At 36.6% G+C, this 18,369-nt stretch overlaps 1 protein-coding gene and 1 pseudogene across 5 annotated transcripts in view; both read right to left on the reverse strand.

Annotated features, from left to right (window-relative positions):
• The window catches only part of NUBPL (NUBP iron-sulfur cluster assembly factor, mitochondrial), a 196,931-nt gene extending 185,837 nt beyond the window's left edge, over positions 1-11,094 (reverse strand). For 2 of the 5 annotated variants that reach the window (XM_088796898.1, XM_088796897.1), the window contains exons 1-4: positions 10,911-11,094; positions 10,204-10,351; positions 6,640-6,674; positions 4,105-4,161 (exon numbers count right to left, since the gene is read on the reverse strand). In XM_088796898.1, coding sequence (XP_088653024.1) covers positions 4,105-4,161; positions 6,640-6,674; positions 10,204-10,351; positions 10,911-11,018 — 348 coding nt within the window. In that variant the 5' untranslated portion in view covers positions 11,019-11,094. The remainder of the gene's footprint in view (positions 1-4,104; positions 4,162-6,639; positions 6,675-10,203; positions 10,352-10,910) is intronic. The other 3 variants (XM_088796895.1, XM_088796896.1, XM_019754547.3) reach the window with 3 other exon arrangements.
• A 90-nt stretch (positions 11,095-11,184) lies between these two features.
• LOC109459758 (swi5-dependent recombination DNA repair protein 1 homolog pseudogene) lies at positions 11,185-12,689 on the reverse strand (annotated as a pseudogene).
• Positions 12,690-18,369: the final 5,680 nt, after the last annotated feature.

Below are 18,369 nucleotides of genomic sequence, written 5' to 3' on the forward strand. Positions count from 1 at the left end.
AACGAACAAAACTAAAACCATTGCCCCCAAAAGGTTCACAGACTAGCATCTGAGATAAACAAGTAAACAAACCCTTTTAAAATAACATGGGAGTGTTAGTCCTTTCCCCTAAAGGATCAGAGCAGAGAAAATAGAGAGCAGGGATCACCTCACACAAGATCCATAATAAGGGTCTGAATAAGGCAGTGGCATGAAGGAATGAAATGAGAGCACATATCCTAGAAAGCTTTAAATGGAAGAAGCAGCAGAAACAGGTGACTGATTTAGAGATGGGAGGGAACCACATGACCCCCATAAGACAAAGATATTTATAGGAAAGAAGAAGAGTTTTGTTTTATACATGCTAAGTTTGAATACTTGTAAAGCATTTAAGTGGACATCTACAATAGACAGACAGGTCTGGTACGTAGGAGAGATATCTGGGCTAGGATGCGTTTTGAACAGGGCACATATGTAGTAACTGGACAGTGGAAAAAGATGGGAGCTACTAGATAAACAATATAAAATGAGAAGAGGGCCAAATAGAATCATGGAGTACACCATCTTTTAATAAGCACAAAAAGAACAGTATGTGGGCCACCCAGCTTCAGCAAGCCGTACCATTCCACACCACTCCTCAAAAAACAAAATGAAACAAAATCAAATTTTGCACATATAAGTGAAACCTGTCTATGCGCTCAATTCATCCATGTAGCAAACATTGATTGTGTATTTCCTAAGTCATAAAGCACCGTGCTAGCTGCTAAGTGCAGCCAAGGAGGAAGACAACACAGTTCTTAATCATAAGAATCTAGCTAAGATAGGAGGAGTAAAGCAGGTAGGTTACGAGCACAGGATCTAGGCTGGCATTCGAATCTTGGCTCTGCCATACGCTTCTTGGGTGACCTCGAACAAAACACATAGCTCCCAGGTGCTTCTGCTTCCATATCTACAACAGGGACCATAACAGCATCTATGCCCACGGTTGCTCTAAAGAGTAAATGAGTTCAGAAATGTCACGAGGAACAGGCTTGACACGTAGTAAATGCTCAACAAATGTTAATTATATTATTTGTTATTATAAAAATAACCAAAATGGCTGTGTGGCTGCACTAATAATCCAAATAAACAGTACCATTGGATTTTACAAGATGGACAAAGGACCCTCACTTGGCAGGAATTCAGGAAGCACTTCACTGAGCTGCCCCTTTGAACAAGGCTAGCTCAGAGAGTGCCACTGTGTGAATCAGAATGCAGCCTGCAGGTGCACATGAAGGGGAAGGGAGCCTGGATTTCTGTCATCCCTCAACCCCCTCAACAAGTATCCTGATGCAGGATATGACCAATACAGCCACACATGGCAGCTGAAAGACAGGACATTAAGCTGAAGAAAGGTGCAGAGAACACTCCAGCAGAAATGAAGAAGAAAGGCTGTAAGCTATCAAGAACATAGTATATCCAAACCCAAACTGGCAATAGCAAGTAACCCAGACTGACTAGAACACAGGGACCATTTAGAAGAAGAGCTAAACAGGAAGACAGAAGGAAGACAGATCATAGAGGATCTTGAATACCAGCAAATTCATGCAACAGTGACTCTGAGCAGGTGAGTAATATGGTTCCAACAGGGTTTTAGCAAGAGCAATCTGGAATTCCGTACTGAATGGATTTGAGCATGGACAGGTAAAAGGTCACTGCAGTGGTCTGTTAATCATCTGTGAGTTCTTCAGAGGCAGGGACTGTGTGTCTCATTCATTTCTGTATCCTCTAAACTGTTTGAGACAGAGTAGGTATCACTGTTTGAGGTATAAATGAATGAAAGAGCCAAAGAGAAGTCATGCAAGTCTTAATTAGAGTGAGAACAGTTGAAATAGAAAGATACATATTGGAAAAATATTGCAGAGACAGAAACAAGGATATTTTCCGGCTGATGAAATGTGGCAAGGATAGGGCAGAATCAATAAAGACTGTAAAATTGATAAGTACCACGGTACATGCACTGCATTACAGGTTTCTGTGCGGATCAAATATAATTATGTTCATGAAAATGCTCTATAAAATAAAAGCCTGTTTTGCTCTGGAATAAAAGCTAGTCATCTTGGACAAATACACCACTATATTTGATCTTGAATATATCTCATTATTTTAAGATATTCATCTTCCTTCTCTCTTCATTAAATTATAAAACCTTTAGGAGTACATAATTTGTCTACTCTGTTATGAAGTACAATATAATCTTATTAAGTGTTGCTTTAATTAACACTTTCTCACTCACAGAAGAAACTATTATTGAACCTAATTCAGCTATATACCACCATAATACACACACATGCAGATTCATACAGATATATACATACTACTTACACGTATATAGTACACACACACACACACACACACACACACACACACACACAAAACACTGTTTTGTGATGAAGTCTTAGTAGGTTTTAAATACCCACAATGCATGTTTATTTTTCTTTATATTCCCAGGGTGTCTAAAGGCTGAACTGAAATGAACTGACTTAGGAATCTCACATTGCTTATCAGTGTTTTCTGGTGACCTTTATGTTTCACTCTCACAATCTCAGTGCTGTTCTGTTTATTAAATTTATACTGTAGAAGAATGAGATCCATAATAAGCGTGGTTAAGAAGATAGAAAAAAGAAAAATGAAGAAATTTGATTGTCAATATGCATGAGAGTGGTGCGCCAGAAAGTGGTTAACAACCAACTCAGAATGGGGTGGGGAGCCTGATTTTCAGTATGTGCCAATTTCTGTGGTTTAAGTACTCCCACCATAGCCTATTTCAAGCTAACAACATGAAATCAACTGGTTTGCAGAATTCCTGAAAACTGGCTCTCACAAATGAGCATGAGCCAGCTCCAACACACCACTGGATGCAATATTTAGATGCATGACATACGTGATCCCAAATTCTGCTCTGCCATACTAACTTCTATATCCCCAAAGGAAAGTACTAAAGGCAAGGAAAAGGCGGGAAAATCCACACCCTATTCCTTTACGCCCCATGTCTCACCCTACAAAGTAGCCTTCTTTTGAACTGGGCATACGATCCAGCCCAGAAATTCCTCTAGTGTAGGCCAGTGTCATCCAAACTTTTCTGATCATGCACACCTATCAGTAAAGAATATATATCCTTGATATATGTTAATATATTTGTTTATAAATTATATTAGAACTATTATACTAATACAGTATAAATTATAAAGCATACATAAGGATGTAAAAGATGAAAATGAATACAAATAGAAAAGAAAAATTTGTTTCCCACATCGCAAAGGACTATCTTATATACCTCCCCCACGGTTAACACAATCCAGTTTAGACATTACAAAGGCAAACATTAAAAGTAAAATGAATAATTTAGGGAACCTATTTCCCCAAGGCCTACAACCTAATCTTCTTAGATCTTCCCATTCCAATGCTGAAAAAGAGCAAGCACCAAGCCATGGAAAAGATAGGAGAAAAGTTATTAGGTTGGTACAAAAGGTCATTGCGTCTTTTGCAATTATTTTTAACCTTTTAAACCGCAATTACTTTTGCACCAACCTAAGAGCGAGGTCTTAAGCAAAGTTGGACTAAGGAGAAGCAGGTCAGAGACCCATCTTACAATACAAGCTCCATGGAATTAAGACTCCATAGCAACGAATCACCAGGGAGGCTACAAAGACACCATCTTAACTGGAATTTTTAACCTCATAAAGCAACATACCTTAGCACCATGTCCCAATAAATGTCCTTGGACCTAAGTCATCTGTATCAGTTCAGGCACGTAGAAGGGCTGAGAGGAACTTGAATTTCCCCTAAAGACCTAACACGCCTTCTAAATAAGGTAATATTAATAAAATCTTAAGTTGGGAAATAAAGTACAAGACTACGCCAGATACATGTAAATCATATAGAACGGCTCTTCTTTTCTCTTACAGATTGTCCTCTGGCAGATCCCAGTTTAAGCCAAACAGCTGCTCCCTGATCAAAAACACTATTAATCAAGTATAAAAGCTATATAAAATTGATCTTTCTTATACATATAAATTAATTAAAGAGGACAAGACAGTAGCCAATCACAAAGTATTGTATTATGTCAGATTATCTTTGACTTACCACAATGTGCAGTTCAAATTTCCTGGCTTTCTTCTTCTTAATTTCTACACTAACTTTCTTACAAAATATCAAGAAATAAAAAACAAAAAACACCATCAGGATCACAGAATACGGAAGACCTTCCTAAAGAAGATTTTATAAACATGTTTAAAAACACGTAAGAATACTAAATGCTTTCCGAAGAAATGGCCAAGGAAAAATCTTTTTGCTTTTTCTTTCTTGTTGCCAATTTCCCTGTCATACGTACAAAGCATTAAAGATGAGGTTACCCTCATCCCTACTCCCTAAAAAAGAAAAAAAAGCAGAAAGGGAAAAAAACAAATTTCTGAGCTACTATCTCATCAAGACTATTAACAACACTTAACATGAAGAAATCAACCCCTTTTTAACTGTTCTTCTCATCCTTGATCCCTTATTACATACCGTGTTTCCCTGAAAATAAGACCTAGCTGGACCATCAGCTCTAATGTATCTTTTGGAGCAAAAATTAATATAAGCCCTGGTCTTATTTTACTATAAAACTGAGTCTATAATATAATATAATATAATATAATATAATATAATATAATATAATATAATATAATGTAATGTAATGTAATGTAATGTAATATAATATAACATAACACAACATAATATAATACTGGGCATTTGTCTTCACATTGTCTTATGACACAAAGCTTTGGTTAAAATTATAACCAAAATAAAGATCCCTATTCCTACAAATTTATCTACCTTCCCACCCACTGAATTTTCCGTTTCCTCCCTTCTTTAAGAAAAATGGGGTCCTGGGGGTGGCCGGATGGCTCAGTTGATTAGAGCACAAGCTCTCAACAACAAGGTTGTCGGTTCAATTCCCGCATGGGATGGTGGGCTACGCCCCCTACAACTAAAGACCGAAAACAGTGACTGGACTTGGAGCTGAGCTGCGCCCTCCACAACTAGATTGAAGGACAACTACTTGGAGCTGATGGGCCCTGGAGAAACACACTGTTCCCCAATATCTCCCAATAAAATTAAATTTTAAAAAATGGGGTCCTTTCTCCAGGGTAATTAAGTGCTCTAATAAAAATATTATTTAAAATGTATTACTGGCTCTCACTTCAAAAATGTTGCCTAAACATACATGGTTTTCTCTCTTCTCTTCCAAATGTCCTTTGAAACAAGAGAAAAAAATAGTTTACCACTAAATAAAAAACATAACCACACTAGGAAACAAAAAAGAGTGCCATCAGCAGGTTAGTTGTAAAAAAAACTCTAGATCCATGGTTCTCAAACTCTATCATGCACCAAAATCACCTAGAGGGCTGGTTAAAACACAGATTGCAAAACTCCACCCTCAGGATTTCTGATTTAGTAGGTATGGGGTGAGGCTCAAGAGTCTGAATGTCTAACAAATTGCCAGGTGATGCTGATTCTGCTGGTCTGAGGACCACATTATGAGAACCACCATGCTAAGTAAACAGAGATCGTTAAAAGGAACATTTTTTATTAATTCTAATTAGCATCCTCAGAGAGATTCAAACCAATGATAACAATCATTTTTAAGTGGATAGGGACAGCAAATGCAAAATAAGAAATAGTTCTGAAAAACTGGAAAAAATTTAATTGCTGAACTTAAAAAAAAAATTAGAAGGGCTAAGTAACAACTAAAGCCTTATATAGCAGTGTGAAAAACAATCTAAGACATCTTTCAAAACACAGAGTGAAAGACAAAGAAATGGAGAATATGACGGAAAAATTAACAAACATAAATGACCAATATCTACCTAATAGGTTTCTGGAGAGAGAAGAAACACATCATCACAAAAAGTAATCAATGAAGAAATTGTCCCTAAGTTGAAAAAGACTGAAGCGTTGGTACTGCTTGACCAATTTCCAAGCAACTAAAAAAATTTAAAGCCAACAACTAGATGTATATTTGTGACATTTCTAAACTTAAAAAACATAAAACTCTAAAAGCTTTGAGGGGAAAAACACAGGTTATTACAAAGTAATATGATCAGACCAGCATCAGACATCTCATTAGCATGCTAGAAGAAAATGAAATACTGTTTCCAAGGTTCAAGAGGAAAGTATTGAACCTGGAATGCTACATCTAGTCAAACTATCAAATATGAAGGGAAAATAAAGGCATCTTTGTTAATTCAATAAATAAGAAAACTGACTTCCTGTCTATAGTAGTTTCCTACTTCTACTGTAAGATATTATCACAGAAGTTTAAAATGGATTTCAAGGAGCTAAAATTAAGGTGTTGGCATCCCTTTTGGAAGCTCTAGGGAAGAATCTATTCCCTTGCCTTTTCTAACTTCTACAGGCTGTCTAAATTCTGTGACCAGCGGTCCCTTTCCATTTTCATTATTATTATTAAATGCAACCAGTACTTATGGCAGATTTTTTAGTTCCTTAAAGACATACAAATGACTAGGGCTACACTCTATATAGCTCCTGATAGAGTAAATGAAAATATCAATATGCTCTTTATCATCACCTTAAAAGCATTTCAATAAATTAATATTTCTATTAATAAACACCTACCGAATCATTTGCTGCCATTGCAAGTGCAAGGTTCACTGTAAGAAACAAAAAAAGTAATTAAATTTAATAACTTTCATTCTACTAAAATTCATTTTGCCTTGCAATATTTTCAATGTAATAACCAAAGCACAGAAATTTTTAATATATCTCCTTGTAAAAAAACGAGGACATAGAGTACAGAAAATTTAAAAAAAAAAAAAAGGAATATTTCAACGTAAGCAATAGATGCCTGCCCCAAAATTAACATTTTAAATAATCCATTTATAATGTGTTACAATTTTGTTTAAATAATCCACTTAGTTAAAAAAAAAAACAATGTTAATGGTATATACATTTTAATTATTTTCAAAAACATATTTTACAAAAAAATTATCTACCTTTTAACAAGTAAAATTGGATATGATCCTATTGCCTTTTAAAAATAAATGCTGGTCATGTAGGAATTCTAAATATCTAACTCACAATTACCCACATTTATGAAAGGCTGAACCACTGTGCAGAATAAACGGAAGAAGGTAAAAGGTAATGTGGTAAAAACATGTTCCCAAAACTGCCTATTGCTAGTGAATCCCAATGACATAAAAGAGGAAAGTAGTAAGCCCAAAACCACATTTAGCCCAGCAATAGGCATATTTTTAAGACTGATAAATAAATAGAACCTCATAGTATGGATCACATTTCCTTACAGAACAATGTTACAAATGATACCGAAATTGCTTCCTTTAAAGTAACTACCGTGTTTCCCCGAAAATAAGACCTAGCCAGACCATCAGCTCTAATGCATCTTTTGGAGCAAAAATTAATATAAGACCTGGTATTATATTGTATTACATTATATTATATTATATTATATTATATTATATTATATTATATTATATTATATTATATTATACCCGGTCTTATATTATACTAAAATAAGACCAGGTCTTATATTAATTTTTGCTCCAAAAGACGCATTAGAGCTGATGGTCCAGCTACGCCTTATTTTCGGGGAAACATGGTGAGAACATAGCTTTTAAGGCAGACCTGGTTGAAATCCCAGTTCCACCACCTTCTATTGTGTAACCTTGAATAGGATATTTTACCCCTCAGTCTGTTTCCTCCTTTATAAAATGAGCATAATTCCTATTTCATAATTGTTGGGAGAATTAAATGAAATACTGTATGTAAAGTATTTAACCTAGGGCATGGCATTTGAGAAATTAATTTTTATAAATTATAAAATAATTCTGAATTTCAGGTGCATCATAGGTTAAACATAGCCCAACTTTTAAACAGAAACCTTTAAAGAGTAATTCATTTTAATGTTAGGGTCTTCCTGCATTTACATAATAGAATCACAGAGCATGTTTGTAGTACTAAACAAATGTCATCACTTGAATCCAAAATAGCTCTAGCATACACATTCAAATGGGAAGTATTTTGAGATAGTTTGTGACAGGAATAAATACATATAAGGGAAAGAAATATAATACCAACAGAGTTACACAGAAATAACCTATTTCTAAGGCTTATGTATGCAGATAGAACTGTTATGAAAAAGAATAGGCCAGTTGTTTGGGACAGAAGGTATACTATTAACAAAGAAAACAAGCAAGGGAGGGACATTTACTGATGCACCTACTATGTGTCATACACTATACATTTTCTCATATATTTACCTATTTAAATACTATCACATTCCATGGCAATAGATAATCTTCTAACCAAAAACAATAAAAAGTCAGTTTTAAACAAGTGTTAGCCTACAGACCCAACAAATTATATTGTACAAAACCTAAAGAACTTATAGCTATCATCATGAAAACACCTTCCATCTTTAACCAGTCCAAGTAATCATAGAGCATGTAAAAAGATTCGCACCATTTAAAACAGGTAAATGTACTCTGACTTTTCAAAAAACAGTAAGAGGTAAATTCTAGAACCAAAGACTAAAAGAGATTCTAAATTTTAAAAACAAAGTTATCAAATAGATGGATTGTAGGCCCTTAGGGGAAAAAAAAACAAAAATGTGTAGGATATAGCATGAATTCATTAAGAACAATCACTAGTCATTTTTTAATAATAATATATTTTCTTTCAAATAGTAGTATAATAAGGATCTATTAGATTGGTGCAAAAGTAATTGTGGTTTAAAAGGTTAAAAATAACTGCAAAAACCGCAATTACTTTTGCACCAACCTAATATAACTACAATACTTGGCAAATCTTAATTTCTTCAAAACATCTGAAAAACTCTTCTACAATTAATTATCTTCAGGTCAAAATGGGAAAAACTGAGCTAATAACCCTGTATAGCTGGATTTGTAGCTAGTTGTACAACTAGCTACATCCAGGAATTACTAAACATGGCTTTAAGTCAAGACACAAGATCTCCAGTGACAGTCACAGACTTCTGTGCCTGGCTCTTATTTCAAAATGTTATTGATTTCAACGGAACTAGAGAATTTTAAGGTACATGTATGCCCCGACTTTAGGTTAATAGTCTGAAAAAAATCAAAATGTAAAAGATCTTGTCAGTCTAGAACTATGCCAAAATTAACAAAATGAAACATAATAAGGTAGTCACCTTTTAAAAATCAACTGCAAAAAAGATGGGTTGGATGAGACCTGAATTAGCAGCCATTCCTATTGAAATGACTGAAAAATTAAATGTGAGACAACAGTAAGACATGAGTTTATGACCCCAAATTAATAATACAAGTTACCTCTATTGAGTAGGATTGGGAGAAGTTAACCTGTTACATTATTACACTGGAAACATTTTTTAGAAAGAAAAGACTTCTTTGGAAAAAATTTGGAAATATATGGTTATCAGTCTTGGATGGTAATTCTTCCATTTCTGGTTGCATTCATTTATGGGTACTAAAGGCAGCATCTCAGTCAAAATGAAATCTACAATCAATTAAAAAGAGCCACACAAAAAAAATTCTCTGCTCCAGTATATAAATATAAAATATGTAGAGATTAGATGATATTTTAAATAATGACAACATTAAACCTTTTCAAGCATTTTCAAATATTAGATCTATATTGACTTTATAAATGCTGGAATTATATTAAGATTAAATAAAAAAGGTCACAATAATGTAAACAATTTCATTGCAACTACAGTTAAATGTACATTGATAAAAGACTGGAAAAGAACATCAAAAAACAGAAATAATGTATTCAAGTTACTAGATGTTTTAAAAATAATAACAGCAACCAAATATTAAGCACTTACTATGTAGGAGACACTGGGCTAAGTGGTTAGTTTAATTTGCATAACCATCCTATGAAACAGGTTATCATCATTGCCATTTTACAGTTAAGTAAACTGAAGACCTGACAGGCACCCTGACCGCCTTTTTCTCAGGTAAGGAGTCCTAGACCTGGCTATGTACCTAGTGTCCAAAATCTAAACTCCTCATCACTACCAACGCCTGACAGTACATAAGTAACCAGCTATTAGGAACTCCACAAATACTAACTTTTTTAAAAACAAAACTATAATTTTAATACCGTGCACTTGCCAGATGGCATAAATTCCTAATTAAGATTAGAATTAATATCCTATAGTACCTGCTGTAGTAGACTTTCCAACTCCACCCTTTCCAGAAGCCACAACTATAACTTGTTTAACACCTTCTATGGGTTTCTGCTTTGGAAGTCCTCGGGACATGATTTGTGTTCTTCTTTGTTCTAGGGTCTCATTCTCAGCGCCAGATAACTTTAAAAAAAAAGGTTTAAAATAAGCCATCGCCATTATCATGCTGTAAAAGTAAAAACAATTCGGGGTCTGTGATTAAGAGGGCTGTCTTTTGCAGTCTTATTCTGTTCATCTCCCGCTAGTTAGGCCTTTAGTGCTATTTGCTTACTGCCATTGATCACAATCATAGAGACAGATTCTTTAAGCTGAAACGTATCTGCCAGGATACCTTAATGTCAAAAATGGAAAGTAAATACGCTGCTTCTTTACGGAGTTAAATCCTCCACGTGGCTTCCTTCCCTTTAACCTATTTTCTAAATAAACCAACACTAAGAAAGCATGTGCAAGTCACACATCCATGTTCTGTTTCGTGTCCCTCCACTCCTCGGCCTGATCCTAGTGAGAGCCTGCCTGGAAAGTGGGAACGTCCTGCCGACTGGGGTCTGAGTCGCCAAGTGGGCGGGGGCCCACGAGGGACTTTGGCGAGCCTTTGACAAAAGGCAATGACAGGGCACCTGCAGCCCTGCCACCCCAGCATCTCCGTCCCGCCCTCCTCCCCCTGCCCTGCAGCACCACGGACCTGGCGCCGACAAACCAACACTCCGCTTCCCCCAAGCGGGGCACGGGCCCCGCCACCACCCCGCAGCGACACCCCACCAAAGAGCAGCAAACGCTGCCAAGACCCCATGGCGTAGAACGAGGAGCTCTGCCCAGCCCGGAAACTGTCGCGGTCGGCGCGGGGTAATGACGTCACCTGGCAACGCTCGGCTTCCTCTCCTTAGCGACTAGCCTCCTCTGAGTTTCTTCAACCCAGGAACCCAGCTTGTCGCAGTCTCCTCCGTAGCCAGGTACAGGTACAAACATTTTACAGTGTTTAACCAAATGTTTGTTTTTCTCTTTTTAATTTTGGACATAGGAGTTTAATTATCTGCTACACCATCCAGATGGAACTGTGTGGCAAATGGATAGAAACAAGGTTCATAAATTTAGGACAGTAGCAAGCATTTTTTTGACCAGTTTATGTTTAGACATTCACCAGATTGGACTATTTTTTAACATTTAAAGTAAAACTTTTTTACCACGATAAACAAAACAATGTATTACAACTGACTTTCAGAATTGCTCAAATTATTTTTTCAAACATGATTTAAACTTTTCTCACATTTCTTTAAATCTCAAATTTTCTTTGGCAATTTTATCCAAAATACTCAATTTTCCTTTTAGAATTTAGTTTGTATTTATATAACAGAGCATGCAAAATTGATTTTCATCAAGATACCTTTCTCTAAGCCCTAATGGTTTATATCTTCCCTTAAAAAATGTATAAGTATCTTTTAAGTTGTCATTCTCAAAGATATTCTGTACAAAAACATTATAAATTAAACACCTATAAATTCTTCATTTCTGTTGTGGTGTAGCAATTTATCATTTAACCCATAGTGGCCTATCAACTGAGTAAGGCTGAGTTTCTTGTTCTCCTCAGACATAGCTGAGTGCAACTCATAAAGCAACCACTGTCTACAGCTTCTCCACTTCTTTATTACAACTATAATAAATGAAACAGGTCACTCTTTGATGTCTATATTTTTACTAGTTTTGGCCTCCACAGAAGGTCTTCTTTCTCCTGAATCTGCTTCACCAATTTTGCTTTTTCCTCGTTTAATCCTTGTTTGGGAAGATTCTCATTCACAGTCATTGTGGAGATCACTGCAAGACCCAGTATCAAGTGATTTAAATTCACATGCGTTGATATTCTTGAAGGTATTTTTCAATTATATACTTTCTTTAAATTCACTGTCTATGTGTTTAAATTTTTCTTGAAATTCCAAAAATGACATTCTTCTGTTGAAGATGCTAGTTTCTCTGAAAACATATGATCGTTTTCTTCATTTTGTACTTCAAGATGTTTAACCACACTGTAGCAGGACTAAATGAAGATCTAGTTTTCCTTAACCATTCTCTAAGTGTTGAAATCATAGGTTTTTGTGTGTGTTTTTGAACTACTTGTATGGAGAGGTGGTGGATTGGCACAGGCCTGTGGAGTGCTAGGTAAAAATCACAGCTGAGTCTGAAGGACTTTCCCTCTTGAAAATGAAAACTTGGTTAACCTCTCCCTCCGCCATCCCCAGAGCAAAGAAAACCTGCACAGCTGTGGCAGTGAATGTTCCGGTTCCAACTGTGAAGGGGTTTTTACATAATTCTTCTCATTTGATCTCACAGAAGTCCTGGAATACTGTGTTTCCCCGAAAATAACACCTAGCCGGACAATCGGGTCTAATGTGTTTTGGAGCAAAAATTTATATAAGACCCTGTATTATATTATATTATATTTATTGTATTGTGTTGTGTTGTGTTGTGTTGTGTTGTATTGTATTGTATTGTATTGTACCCAGTCTTACATTATAGTAAAATAAGACCGGGTCTTATATTAATGTGTGCTCCAAAAACGCATTAGAGCTGATGGTCCGGCTAGGTCTTATTTTCAGAGAAACAGGCTAGGTAGGTAGAAAACTCATAAGTATGTCCTTTTCATTAGCAAGACAGTTGAGACTTAGAAAGTTTACAGACTTGACCTAACTGAAAAAAAGATAGAAATGATGGAACTTGAAAATGACCTCAGGTTTTCTCATTGAGCAGAATATAGTCACTTAACCACGGCTACTGTTTAACATTTTACCTTTTGTTTCCTGCGTGATCTGCAATAATAATCTGCTTCATGTTGATGTTTACTGCTGTGTTGCTGACAATTACCTGAAAGAGAAATTGGGGTGCTTTGCTAGGCTCAAAAAAGTTTAGCTAAATCAGAAAGCAGGTCTAATGAAGGAAATTTCACTCAAGAAAGAACTTACGTGAGTCAAAGCGTGAGGGAGGAGGTGGAATTTATCCTGGTGGAAGGAACAATGTCTACATCCAAAGCCAATGAGAGAGTGAAGGAAAAAGCTTTAGAAGAGAAAGCTAGAAAGCAGACCCAGCAAAAGGACCATTCAGGTTTCTAGGTTGATTTTAATTTCTTTAATTTGCTTCTTATCTATTGAGTTTTTGTATAATCATTCAGTTTATTTTGTTCTAATCTGATCTTTAATTTCCTTACATTTATTTCGGACATAACATATCAACCTCAAGAAATTATTGTGAGGATTAAATTAGCTATTACCAGCAAAATACTTTCAATTTAGTAAGCTCTGAAAAAAATTCAGTTCCTTGCTTTTTTTCCTCCTGTCTAACAACCTTATTGCTTCATACAGTTTTCTTTATCTTTCACTAGGTTTGACACGTTAAGCTTATTGTATTATATCACTTTCTTATTTTATTATTTTGTGATATGAAACTACTACGTGCCAAGCACTACACTAATCTTAGGGTTTTCAGCATTGATCCAGACATACTCCATCCACTCAAGGACTTTACAATACAACGAGAGAGGTAGAATAAGCTAGCAAACAATTATAGTATGGTATGATAAGTATACGGGAAAAGCACTGAGTGATACAGAAGTACACAAAAAGGGCACCCAGTTCAATCAAGGAAGACTTCTGGATAAGGTAACATCTAAGCTTAATCCTAAGTGTGGGTGATACATAGGAGTCACCTGGGAGAACAGCTACAGGGTTGTTGTGCAGAGGTAAGAAACAAACTGTTAATCACTGCAAATGATCTGTGTGGCTTCAGGATAGGATGTGAGATACTGGATTGAAAGAGATAAGGATGGAGGTTGGTAAAGATGAAGGTTGCCCAGGTCATGAAAGGCTTTAGACATCATGTAAAGAAATTTGGATTTTATCCTAAGGGAACAATAAAAGGGTTTTAAGGAGGAAAGAACATGATCAGATTTGTGTTTTAGGAAGAACACTATGATTACCCGTTTTTAAAAAAAAAAAACTGGATGGGAGAGGTAAGATCAGAGGCAGGGACTCCGGAGGTTATTGCAGTAATCCAAGAGACATGTTGAAAGCCTGACTTACCATCTCTAAATTTCACTTTGCTTATCTATAAAACAGACAATACCTAGGGTTGCTGTGAGGTTGAATTTAAAGTAATACATAGAGGGCCGGCCCGACGGCTCAGGCGGTTGGAGCTCCATGCTCCTAACTCCAACGGCTGCCAGTTCGATTCCCACATGGGCCAGTGGGCTCTCAACCACAAAGTTGCCAGTTCAATTCCTCGAGTCCCGCAAGGGATGGTGGGCTGTGCCCCCTGAAACTAGCAACAGCAACTGGACCTGGAGCTGAGCTGCGCCCTCCACAACTAAGACTGAAAGGACAACAACTTGACTTGGAAAAAAGTCCTGGAAGTACATACTGTTCCCCAATAAAGTCCTGTTCCCCTCCCCAGTAAAAAATAAAATAAAATAGTACATAGAGAATGCTTATCACAGCTTATCGCTAGTGCACATATTCATGAACTGTTAGCTAGTGTGATTATTGGTAGTTGTGTAGAGGTTTATGACATGGGCAACCAGATGAATGGTACTGACATTCTCAGAGAGAGAATGTAAGGGAAGGAACAAGTAAAACCAATGTTTGTAGAATGAATGAATCATTAATTTTATTTACCTTTCAGCAGATTAGGATATCAGGAGAGTAGTAGAGATGTCCATTGTTTCTTTCCACAACTGTTGCCACACACATACATACACACATTCCCATGGCCACTTCTCAAAAGAGTATTCTCCTTTAGTTCCTAAGAATTGATGTCGTCACTTCGTAAATTATATAACTATCTAACCATTATGCTGTACACCTAAAGCTAATTTAAAATGATATTGAATGTCAACTGTAATTGAAAAATTAAAAAACAGACATAAAAAGAAAGAATTGATAAGTCATTTGACCCCATCCTGATGGTCACTAATTGGATTAAAGATTGACACACAATCAAAATTGGACCAAACAGATTCTTTCTCCAGAGAAGTGAAAAAATAAGAAATATCACTCACTTAGTTTGCATTTGAACTGCTAAGGCTGAAGTGACTATTTTCTGCTTTGTGCACACAAAAGCAGAAAAAGCCAATGCCAAGAGAGAAGGATAAAGCAGATCATAAGAGATCATGTGTCCAGAGAGGGAAGGGAGAACAACTGCACTGATTCATAACAACCCTCCACTTCCTGGTTCTAGTCCATAGTAAGCTATACTTCCTGTCCTCAGGTCCATGAGATATATTTACATCCATCCAACAAATTCCCTTTCTGTCTTGGCTTAATTTGGGTAGGTTTCTGTGTGCTTGTAACTATGGTGAGATATATTTTGTAATATTTATCAAGGATTTTTCCCCAATAATTCCTTGTACCTCCCCATTTGGACAAACAAAAAAATGTTAGAGAAAAGAGATGGTTTCCTTGCTTTTGAAATTTGAAAGTTGGGACATTTTAAGAGAATGGGGGCAGCTCTTGCAAAGATAGTAGATTTGGAAGAACTACATGATGATATAAAAACATGGTTTCTTGTCTGTATAACTTAGAGTTACATTTGGCTGCAAGTAGCAGAACACACTACAGTTGCCTTGAATGAGTAGGGATACATTAGACTCATATGAAAAGTTCACAGGTAGACTATAGATCTGATGCAATGGATGCATTGTGTTATTATGTGACAAATTCATTCTTTTTTTTCCATCATCTTGGTGTCATTTTTGTCCTCTCACAGTCACAAAATGGTGGCTACACCTTTAGGCTTCAAAACTGTGTTCCACTCAGGACAAGAAATGCCAAAAATAAAGAACTTTCCCTAGTGAGTCTTTGCCTTTTTTCATTTGGGAAGGAAAGCCACACACACACACACTAGATGGACTAGAACCAGGTCACATGACTATCCGTACAAGCAAGAGAAGCTGAGAAATCAAGCACTTAGAGATCTCTAACCTATAGAAAAGAAGAAAGAAAAGGAGAAGGTGATTGGAAATAGAAACAGAGTAAGCTAACTCAGTATCTGTCCTAGACAGACTATTAAAATTTTCTGCAATTGTGGAGAATGAAAATAGAAGAAAAGTGAAGACTGACATACATGGGTTCTTATGCCAGATATCAATAGCTGGATAACCCAGTAACATTCTCAACCCCCAGTTTCCTTGCCATCTTCAACTGTAAAGGTTAGAAATCCATGTACTCACTTTCCTAGTCTTACTTGCTAATTCTGGACATAGTTCTGGGTATGTATGACGTTGTTCTGGACAATGTGGTATAAGGAAAATTTTCTGGGAGGCTTCTGAGAAAGCTTTTGCTTTTCTGATAGAGTGGAAGATAGTTGGTGCTACTTCTTTTTCCCATTTTGACTGTGGATATGACACCTGGAGATGTGGCAGTCATCTTGTGTACATGACAAGCACAATGGTGACAAACACAGTGACAAAAGCGAACAGCTAAGAGTAACGATGTGGGAGTATGACAGGAAGATGAATTCTTGGTTATATAGTTAAGCTGCTATGCCACTCCTGGCCTGCATCTCTAGAAATATGCTTGTGTGAGCTAATTGTTTTAATCACTGTTGGTTAGGATTTCTGTTATTTGAAGTTAAAATAATCTGTGCCTGTTACAGCTCCTAAGAAGGAACCCCACACACTCTCATGACCTCCCCCTGTTCACTCAAAATTGAGCCCCAGTGTGGAGGGGGAACAATGGAGCCCAAATCAGTTTGAGGGTGTGAGGACAACAGAAACAATGGCACCATTCCCAGACAGAAGTCAGGGTGCTGATAGTACCACAGAATAAAAATCGTTGAGTGTTGTGTTTAGGCAGACAGTATGACACTATCTCACAGGATTTGCCCCCTGCAAGGAGCCTCAGGAGTGGCTGAGAGAAAGCTGATCCTTAAGAGACCTTAATCTCAAGAATAAAGGAAGATTTGGCAACAATCTGCATGTTTAAGTACTGGCATCTCAAGGGATGCTAGTATGGATAGATAAAGACCTTGAGGATTAAATTCCTATGGACATCTGGACACTACGCAGGTATAACCCTGGTGGAATCTATACTTGACAAGATTAAGTTTCTACCACCCTGAGAGAAACTTATAAATAAATACTGAGCAAAACAAAGGAGATTCTTTTGCATGTCCCCTATTTAGGATAATATCTTTTATTGTTTTCTAGATAGGAACTGTTTGTACCTGCTAGATTACTCAGCCCTAAAAAAAAAAAAAAAAAAAAAAAAAAAAAAAAAAAAAAAAAAACCTAAAAAAAAAAATTATCCTCCTTAGGTGGCCAAGGACTCTGAAAATTCAGATCCCCACACAGAGTGGGGACATTCCCTGTCCTTAAACTCAATGTCAGCTGAGAACATGCTTTGCTCCTTTCCTCAACCCACTAAGGAAAAACAAGGCATAATGGACAGTTTCCTGTCTCTGTTGAATATACTAAATAAAACTCAGAAACGAGTGCCAATGCCTTCAGTTTAAGGTTGTTGTCCCCAGCTGAACCGCTCGTTTTGTCCACAGGGCTCACTGAAATGAAAACTCCACCCCATCTATGGGCTGGTCTAAATGACAACCCTATTAATTGGCCCTGCTTTGTCCCGCAGCGTGATTTGTTTCCAAGTCTCTCTGCTCATGACTAAGCATGAAACTGTCTCTCACCTTCATCTAATACAAATCTTCACATCAAAGTATAGAATAATTCTGCTTACGTGAATAGCTTCCCAATGAGCCGGTCTCTGCAGGAAACCTGGTATACGATGTTTGTGGATTTTCCCATATCAAAGACTTCGCTGGCCTTTCAGTACCTAAGCTCGCATAAACTAGTCCTGTCGAAGAAGCTCCCATTTTTATTTTAAAAATTAAAGCAAATGTATATTCTTAGACTGGATAGGCTTCCGGGAATATGCCTCCAAATGACTAAAAACTCACCTCTAGAATGAGACAGGTTGGGTTTCTAAATGCCAATATCCAAAGCTGGGTAAATCATAGATGATTTGACATTTGAATTTCTGATTTATAAAATTAAACTGAATCCTTGGACAAAGGTCACAGTGCTCGCATTATAGCTGACTATGGTTTCTATTTCATGTATAAAGCTTCAAAGGAGATCCTGTCCTGAATAGAAGACACAC

Source organism: Rhinolophus sinicus, chromosome 3 (genome assembly GCF_057876585.1).
Source record: "Rhinolophus sinicus isolate RSI-liver-muscle chromosome 3, RSI-T2T, whole genome shotgun sequence".
Taxonomy (NCBI): domain Eukaryota; kingdom Metazoa; phylum Chordata; class Mammalia; order Chiroptera; family Rhinolophidae; genus Rhinolophus; species Rhinolophus sinicus.